At 39.3% G+C, this 9572-nt stretch overlaps 2 protein-coding genes across 2 annotated transcripts in view; one reads left to right on the top strand and one right to left on the bottom strand.

Annotated features, from left to right (window-relative positions):
- The first annotated feature begins 2721 nt into the window (after positions 1 to 2721).
- The window catches only part of ift74 (intraflagellar transport 74), a 17985-nt gene continuing 11134 nt past the window's right edge, over positions 2722 to 9572 (top strand). The window contains exons 1-7 of the mRNA XM_016248254.1: positions 2722 to 3034; positions 3622 to 3757; positions 3839 to 3887; positions 3971 to 4069; positions 4558 to 4618; positions 4717 to 4776; positions 4863 to 4924. Coding sequence (XP_016103740.1) covers positions 2879 to 3034; positions 3622 to 3757; positions 3839 to 3887; positions 3971 to 4069; positions 4558 to 4618; positions 4717 to 4776; positions 4863 to 4924 — 623 coding nt within the window. The 5' untranslated portion in view covers positions 2722 to 2878. The remainder of the gene's footprint in view (positions 3035 to 3621; positions 3758 to 3838; positions 3888 to 3970; positions 4070 to 4557; positions 4619 to 4716; positions 4777 to 4862; positions 4925 to 9572) is intronic.
- Positions 4938 to 7314, bottom strand: LOC107563395 (leucine-rich repeat-containing protein 19-like). Its single transcript, XM_016248255.1, has 4 exons — positions 6887 to 7314; positions 6297 to 6666; positions 5994 to 6188; positions 4938 to 5773 (listed from the first exon to the last, which is right to left on the bottom strand). The coding sequence occupies exons 1-4, from the start codon at positions 6956 to 6958 to the stop codon at positions 5412 to 5414; spliced, it is 999 nt and encodes a 332-aa protein (XP_016103741.1). The 5' UTR covers positions 6959 to 7314; the 3' UTR covers positions 4938 to 5411.

Genomic DNA, 9572 nt, shown 5'->3' with positions numbered 1-9572 from the left:
AAAAAATAGGGACTTATGTTTATAACAGATATTCTTATTATTCCAAATAAAGTAATTAGTTGGAGAAAAATTGTGTTTGAAAATCATAGACCATGACAAAAGTGCTTGCTTGTGGAAATTAGAGAGAGCAACAGGGATCTTCTTAATACTGTAGTTACAGAATAATAGAAAGTTCAAACCTCCCAACTGTGAAAAGATATATTCTGATATAATATTCCAAATACTGGATGGATTTTTCAAGTAATTCCTCAACCAGTTGATTTTAAAGGTATTATTTAACGTTGCAAAATCAACCAAATTAAGACCTCCGTTACTGTAGCTGTTGGATAGAACAGATTTTTTGATGTAATGCATCTTATTTTTCCATACAAAGTTACATAATTGTTGATCAATCTTTTTACACATCGCTTTATCAGGTTCAAAAGAGAGAGCTGCATATGTTAGACGTGAAATGCCTTCTGTCTTGGAGAGGAGAATCCTTCCTTTTAGAGACAAGTCTCTCTGAAGCCACTGATTGAGTTTTCTTTTAGTTTTCTCTAAGATAGGCAAGAAGTTTAAATCACATCTAAGTTTTTGATATTTTGATATTACTATTCCAAGGTAGGTTATTACCTCTTTGACTGGGATATTACATATACTGGAAACAGAGAGTTGCTTAACTGGCATCAATTCACATTTATGCACATTAAGAAGAAGCCCAGAAGCATTGGAGAACATTTTAATTGCATTAAGAGCTAAAGGAATCTGGTCTGAATTTTTTAGGAAAAGGGTAGTATCCAATTGGCTGATGATGATCTCCCTTCCCATAACACTAATCCCTTGCAAGGTACTATTCCTAATGTGATTGGCTAATAATTGGGTGGTCAATATAAACAAATATGGTGAAATTGGGCACCCCTGACGTATTCCCAGTTGCAGATCAAATCTTGGAGAGGTACCATACTTAAGCTTAATTGAAGAGTTACCATGAGCATACAAAGTTTTACACTGACTATACAACTTCAGTTTTCCTGGAACATTCGGTGATGTCACTAAACGATGATGACACAACTATGAGCATCGTTCTCAAGTTTCTGCATGGACCTAACCATAGCCTAGGTTTTCAAACCATTCAAAAATGGGTCGTCAGGATGATTTAAGTAAATGATTTGCTTAAAATTATTTAAGCAAATATATGTAAATTACATTACAAATAACTAAATTTGTTTCCATAAAAATAAAATACAATCTATATAGAAAAGGTATAAATATGCGAAATATATCTGACATAAATAATTAACAGATATAAAACAGATGTGAGGTGCGGCGATCCGCCAACAAGTTCACAGAAAGGAAACGACAGAACGCTCATCCTGTTTGTTTGCTTAATTACAAAAAAACAAACGTTCCTTTTATTGTGAGTGTGCAAAACTAAAAGTAAACATTTACATTTAGCAGACACTTTTATAAATAAATAAAAAGAAAACAGAGAATAGAAAAAGAATAGAGCATGCTAGTGTTAGAGGCCTTTTTTGCTTTTGTTAATTGTATAATAAATAAAAAGAAAATAAATAGATAGAATACAAAAGAAATTTAGTGTTTGTGTGTTCGATAGTGTTCGTTTTTTTATAACTATTAGTTTTTAATGTCTTACTCTTATCTGTATGACCAAAAATGGAGTACTACAGACCCCTCCCACGATAGTTTGATTGACAGTAGCGTTTCAGCACAGCTGGACTGGTGTCTTACCTTAGCTCCGCCCTGAGTGAGCTGTCATCAGTCCGCCATTGTTTCTCCGCCGGAGCAGATGTAGACAAGAATGACTCCTAAGCGATTGAGGTGTTCTGTTGTTGAATGTAATAATGAACTGAACATAGCAGTCGTCATTTACTCCCGACATCTGAGCAGCTGAAGACGCAGTGGATTACATTTGTTTCTGAAGAGAATGCGCCCCCGAGAATAATATCAACTTGTGGAAAATGGGCATCCGATGACCCCTTTAAATATCGACCAGATAAAGGTATCTCAGGAGGCAGAAAGTGAAGCTAACTTTGGACTTTTTAAGTTGCCTGCGTTATCGTCCAGGAAGAACTTTTGTTCCAGCCACCAAAGACAGATTCACAAATAACCTGCCTGATTTATCTCAACTGCTCTGTGTAAATATAACACATAAACACATATGAACTAGATGAAATGACTAGCACCATGGGCACTGTATTCTCTAATACATTAGAAGCTGTTGCCCCCATCAAACTGAAAAAGGTTAGAGAAAAACGTACTGCACCATGGTACAACAGTAATACCCATTCTCTCAAGAAATAAACTCATAGTCTTGAGCACAAATGGAGAAAAACTAACTTGGAAGTTTTTAGAATTGCGTGGAAAAACAGTATGTCCAGCTATAGACAGGCTCTAAAAGCTGCCAGGGCCGAGCATATCCACAAACTCATAGAAAATAACCAAAACAATCCAACAATCCAATCTAAATATTCCCTCACAGTTTAATAGTAATGACTTTATGAATTTCTTCACTGATAAAAGAAACTGCACTTGTTAAAATTACAAATGACTTGCTCCTTGCGTCAGACCAATGCTGTAACTCATTGTTAGTATCACTTGATCTTAGTGCTGCATTCGATACTATAGATCATGACATACTCATACCGTACATGTGTGTGTAAAAATGTGGACATGAAAATAGATCAGTGCAGTGTACCGCCCTAAAAGTGTGTAAAAGTGAATTTTCCTGGGTCCAGAACGATGATAATGAATTCTTCCAGCATCTTCTGCGCATCAGAGCTCTTCCTAACAGAGACTGTACGGTGTTGAGGGCCGTCCTTTCACAGACACTCATCTGCAGTCGGTTCTACTGTGCTGTGTTATACTCTGGTCTAATCTGATGTATTCTATTCAGTGTTTTTTTCTTTTCACCTTTACAGTTCAGACCACAATGGCAAGCCAGAGACCCGTGAGCCGTGGACCGTTTGGACCAGGTTCTGGACGCCCGCCTACAGCCCTCCGGCCCCCGCAGACAGCCGTCAGAGTCAGCACCGCGGTGAGCAATCATTATTACAGTCACGCTCTCTGTCTGCTGTCTGAAATCACGCAGAATTATCAGTGTGTGTGTGTGTGTGTGTCTGTGTGTGTGTGTGTGTGTGTGTGTGTCTGTGTGTATATATGTGTATGTGTCTCTGTGTGTGTGTGTGTGTGTGTGTCTATATGTGTGTCTGTGTGTATATATGTGTGTGTGTGTCTGTGTCTGTGTGTCTATATGTGTATGTGTCTATGTGTGTGTGTGTGTGTGTCTATATGTGTGTCTGTGTCTGTGTCTGTGTGTATATATGTGTGTGTGTGTGTGTCTGTGTGTATGTGTGTGTGTGTGTGTGTGTGTCTGTGTCTGTGTCTGTGTGTATATATGTGTATGTGTGTGTGTGTCTGTGTCTTGCCAGGGCTGTATATATGTGTGTGTGTGTGTGTCTGTGTGTATATATGTGTATGTGTGTGTGTGTGTGTGTGTGTCTGTGTGTGTGTGTATATGTGTGTGTGTGTGTGTGTGTGTGTGTGTCTGTGTCTGTGTGTATATATATGTGTATGTGTGTGTGTGTCTGTGTCTGTGTGTATATATGTGTGTGTGGTTCACAGATGGCCCCGGGCTCCGCTCGTCCAGGCAGCAGAGCTGGACCCGTGGCTTCTCCTGGTGTTTTATCGGCTCAGATTAAAGTGGCTGATCGGCCGGTGACTCAGCAGGGTCTCAGTGGAATGAAGACGGGCATAAAGGGTGAACGAACTTTCCTTTTTCTAACGAGCATTAAAGTGATGTGAGATCTGCACACTGACCGCTCTGTTTTCACTCCTTAAGGACCACAGAGGCAAATCCTGGATAAGTCATATTACCTTGGGTTATTACGGTAAAAAGGGATGAAGATGCAAAGATAATTTTTTTACCACATCTCAGATAAGACAGACTGATAAATATTTCTGTTTGCTTCAGGAGTAAAATAAATGAGCTGACGATGGAGTCCAGCAAACTACAGAAGGACATTGACACCTCCAGTCAGGAGAATTCAGTCTATCTTTCTTATGAGAAAAGGTCATTTAACTTTTAGATCCACCAGAATCAAAAATCAACAAAACATTACAATGCATGCATATTGCCAAATAATCTTTATATAGCAAATAATCAAAAACTGTAATTATTATTACAATTTAAAATAACTGTTATCTGTTTTAATATATTTTACAAGCAACATTTTTTATTATGATCAGTATCACCATTGAAAATGTTAGAAAACCTACTTTTTCAGGACCGAAAGTTTGAAGAATGTTGTTTATTTGAAATATAAATCTTCTGTAATATTACAAATGTTACATATTGTCTTTAAAACCACAGTATCCCAAACTATATAGTCTTTTAAAATGCGTTTTACATTTAAATTCAATACATTTTGTATTATATTTTATGGATTTTCTTTATATTTTGATCCTCTAAAAAGACCCCTTAACTGTTCAGTGGTTTAGCATTGATGACATCAGGACGCAGTAATTAATGAAATGTTTTAAAACGTTTTCTGTGAACAGAGCAGAAGTCCTAGCTGGAGAAATCAAAGATCTTCAAGGGCAACTGGCAGATTACAACATGGTACACTAATTTAAAACAGTACTACAAGTCTCTTTATTTTGAATCAGTAAAACCATAGGATTTTGGGATGCATAATATCTGTGTCTTTTAATTACCAGCTGGTTGACAAGCTGAACACAAACACTGAGATGGATGAAGTGGTGAATGACATAATCATGGTGAGACGACATTATTTAAACAGCAACATCTTCCTCTTTGCTCTTCTCATGTTCCTGCTCATTGTATTTTATGTTCATCTCTTTAGCTGAAAGCACAGAATGACAGAGAAGCTCAGAGTATGGACGTGATATTCACCGAGAGACGAGAGTAAGTGCTTTTGTTTCTTCACAAGTAAAGGTTTGGCAGAGTTTGTGCACAAGAGGGCAGCAGCTGACCTGCGAAATGTGTCTCAATCTCCTCACGAGTACGACTGCTTTTCAGCTCAATCATGCCAGAGCTTCTTTTTAAATGATTCTACATATTTTTCAGAAAAACTACATGCAATCAATTCACATCCTGGATATTTTTAGGATATTAGGGATGAAATATTGCATACATCACTGACAAGCTTTGAAAAAGTAATAATTTGAATTACTCTGTGATAAAGTGCAGTGACAGCATTTGCACACAACTTTTTAACATGCTGAGATTCATGCATTTGCAGTTCAGTGATCTTTGGATTTCATATTTTGATTATTTTTCATATTGCACTACTGCACTGGAATAAAAAGATCCTCACAGTTTAATGCAAGAGCTCGTAGCTTAATTTTCCCACCCGTTTGCAGCCCGGTCCTTCTCCTGCCGCAGATCTCGCTCAAGACTCGTCAGCATCCGTGTGTTCTCTGTAGTTTCCCGGCTCAATGTAGCCGTCCTCTATAAAGCCATCATCATCCTCAAAGGGCTGCAAGCTCAGTCCAGTGTCCAGCTCCTGAGCGCTCGTGTCCGTCTGCTGTGTGTCCAGACTGAAGTTGGAAAAGCGTCCGGTATTGAAGACGCTGTGCTCCACATCCTCACGGAGCCTCTGGTGCCGGTAATTAAACAGAAGCTTGTACCACGAGGGAGATTTGACAGCGCATACAATGAGTATGGAAGTGCTGAGGGTTAGAGCAACGACACCGAGCAGGAACTTCCAGCTGTGGCTTCCTGTGTGTGTCTCACCATCCCTCGCCATCAACCCTGAGGAGAAACACATGCTCTGTGGAGTCCACTGACATCAGCTGTGTATGCAACAGTATTTGTGAAAAATGTTCGCAGTTATTTATCCTGTGTCCACTAAGAGGATCCACAGCAGAGTGCTGTAACTTCGTCTGATTGTGTTATGGGTGCTGCACTGTTTGAGCTCAGTGCAAGTCAGTGTTTTACAGACAGTCAGGCGTGTTACTGCCCGTGCGTTTACCTTTGCTGGAGCTGTTGACGTGGCTGCTGTTGCTTGGCTCTGTGGTGGGCGCTGGTGCTGGTGTTGATCTGGTTTTCATTGTGGTAGCTGTAGATTTCTCCACAGATGTTTTGACGGTTGAAGCTTGAATTGAGCAGGAAGGGTTTGCATCAAGCACAGCTGTTTTCTGGGGGGTGTAACAAGTGACTTCTTTCCCTGCAAGACCAACATGAGATTTTGCAGATTAATAAGTCAAACATTAAATAGGCAAAGGCATATACATCATATCTGAATATAAAAACCAACTAAAGGGCTCGATCTCACCTATTACTACGCCGGAGTCGTTCAGCTCTTTGATGAGGCTTGTGAGCGAGCAGGAGCAGTTCCATGGGTTCTCCTTCAGGTCCAAACTCTTCAGATTTCTCAGTCCTTTAAAGATGTTTATGTCAAGGGTTTGCAATCTATTTCCTCTCAGTTTAAGAATCTCTAGGTTTGTGAGTTTGTCAAAGGCTCCAGGAGGCAGCATCTGTATGAGGTTATAAGAAAGGTCTAGCACAGTAATCCTGCGATATTTCTGTAAGGTGTTTGTGTCCGAGGCGGACATCACAAGTGAGTTGTTGCTCAGGATCCATCCGGTGATGTTTGTAGGTGTATCTTCAGGAATCTCTATCAGAGATGCGTTGCTCATGTCCACCTGAACACAAATGGTGAATGTTTGTATGACATCGGTGTGTAATGCTTGACGAGCCATGAGGACAGGAGACTGCGGGTCCCCTCTTTTCACTGTGTTTTACATCAGCTCGTAATTCTCCAGTCTATGATTTGACTGTGACTAATTGTTAGACAGTAACTTAGACATGAATAACACTTTGATACAGAACGTGTTAGCATAACTGAGTGTGAAAGACACTCACCTGCTGTGCGATCACACCGGAGCTCATCAGAACCGCTGCGACCCACACCACATGCATCTGTCTCCCGGCCATGATCTGTGTTACCTGTGATAACAGCACTGCATCAACCAAACAAACAGCGTCCTGCCCATAAGAGGAAAGAGAGCTCTTGCTAAATTGTCCTGTCTGTTGTGAGCTGCAGTCAAAAAGAGCAAGAACCTTCTCTGCTCTTTATGCTCAGGAGAAAGTAAAAACCCTCTTCATGAGTGTCACACAAAAAGGATCTTTGTGCAGACGAGTCCCTCTCCTATCAGCATGCTGCTGTCCCGTGTCTCTCTGCTTGTGTTTGTTGCTGTTTTATGTTATCTGCCATCAGCCACAAAGATACTCATGGTCTTCTCTTGCTGGCATGAGACACACAGTCACCCAGTGTTCTCTAGCGGAGCGAGCTGACATGCATTATTGTTCAGTTGCATTAAGGACAGATGCTTGTTTCATTCTCATCTTATAAACACAGACCAACTGGAAGGTCTAAATTGCAGAATCAGTGTCATATGCTTTGCACTAGCTCTCATGTGTGCGATTCTCAAGGTCTCTAACAGAGGCTTGGTCATTATAGTACGTTGTCTAATATAGTTACTATTTATTGAATGATCACGTCTTTAATATGAATGTGTTTTTCGGGATCTGCAGTAATAGTAATGCTGGGCCAAATCTTATTACTGGATTTAAAAGACTGTAGCTGTGTTTTTCTCCTCAACTCCTCCAAAACCCTTTGTCTTTCACCTATATACTTCCTTAGTCTTTCCTGTGCTATATGGCACTCACAAGCCCTGTTGGATATTTACATGTGTCAGTGCTTTACGTCCTGTGCGCCCCGTTTAACTCTTGATTGCTGTATTTCTCCTGACAGCCTGTCGTCTCCATTTGCTTCATGGTTGGTTCAGTTCAAAAGTGATATTTGTGTTTTGTTTTGTTACAGGTTATTCTTAACCATGCCTGGAAATGAAGTTGCTTTTAAACATTTAGTCATTTAGCAGACGCTTTTATCCAAAGCGACTTACAAATGAGGACAATAGAAGCAATCAAAACTAACAGAAGAGCAACAATATGTTAGTGCAAATGACAAGTCTCAGTTAGTATATATCACACACACACACACACAAAAAACACAAGTAGATAGAATAGAAAAAAATAGTTTTTTTAAAAAGTAGAATTAAATTAGAATAGAGAGTGCTAGAGTTAGCGGGTCAAATAAAGATGGAAGAGATGAGTTTTTAGTCGTTTCTTGAAGATGGCTAAGGACTGAGTTGGGCAGGTCTTTCCACCAGGAGGGAACAGTTCATGAAAAAGTCATTTAACGGATCATGTAAACAGCCTCTTTGTAACTTTAAAGTAAAGAAAAGCCTGTGGTGACTATTATAATGTCATTATTCCAGGTTTTCATAACGTAATCAGTTTGTTTTAACTGGCTGCTAAGCATTACATTTCTTTGAGTCAATCTGTTATGATAGCATTTTGGATCTTTGCCTCATAATCTGCATAAAACATCAGTTTTTCACTTTTGTTATAGTAAAAATAAAAGAAAAAACTTTATAGATATGAATGTAAGAGTCACTTACCCTTGAGTGCTGTGTAATAGTCTGTGTTAACACATGCTTGAAAGAGCTCAGGAAGAGACAAACCTTTGCTCTCTGTAATAAAAAGACTGGCTAAAGATTGACTTCTGATGAACTATGTGTTTAATTGTGTTGTTCCTGTAGCTCAAGCAGTAGAGCACGCCGATAGCAATTCCAAGGTCCTGAGTTTGATTCCCAGATAATGCATGAAGTGATAAAAATGTATATCTTAAATTTAATGTAAGCTGCTTTGGATAAACATGTCTGTCAAATTCATAAATAGTCAAATTTGGTACAGTCTCTAATACAATCATAAAAATAATCTTTGTTCTATCTTTATAGACTGACAGATTCTAGAATGACTGTTAGACATACAATTACATTTTCCTTTTTTAATAAACTGAAATAATTATCTTAATTTGTTAAGATAAGTTGCCATGGAACTGTGAATTGTCTAAATTTGGATATTACCTGACAGCAAAGTTGTTTATTGTGGTAACAGTGTTTAGAGGTGTGCCGAGATGTGAAGTGTGCTTTATTGCACTCTTTAGGCTCAAGAGCATTTCAGAAATTCAGGATAGAGAACCTGGACAAGGAGTTGTGTGACACGATCTGATTTTCTTGATGTAGATGTGCAAGATTGCGAAAGACAACTAAATTCGGTACTCTGTTTTCTGTGCGCACACAGAGAGTGCACCTCAGACAGCGCACCATTACAGATCTGAGTTCACTTTTCGTCTTATCGTGCTTGAACAGACAAATACACACAATACATTAAATAATTGTGTAAGTAGTAAAACAACACAAATGCAAATGGGGCAAAAATGTGTTTTTAAGTTTAGAAACATTTTGAGTCTCCCCCTCCCTTGCCTCACAGTGCTTTGGTTTAAATGCCTGATTTCCTCTTTTACATCACCTACACACACACACACACACACTCACTCTCACACACACACACTCACTCGCTCGATCGCACACACACACTCACTCACTCACTCACACACACAGACACACACACACACACACATGCACAGACACAGACTCACTCACACACACACACACACACACACACACTCACACACACACAC

Source organism: Sinocyclocheilus grahami, unplaced genomic scaffold (assembly GCF_001515645.1).
Source record: "Sinocyclocheilus grahami isolate Dianchi unplaced genomic scaffold, SAMN03320097.WGS_v1.1 scaffold872.1, whole genome shotgun sequence".
Classification (NCBI taxonomy): domain Eukaryota; kingdom Metazoa; phylum Chordata; class Actinopteri; order Cypriniformes; family Cyprinidae; genus Sinocyclocheilus; species Sinocyclocheilus grahami.
Note: the sequence above shows the minus strand (reverse complement) of the source record. Positions and strands in the feature narration are given on the sequence as shown.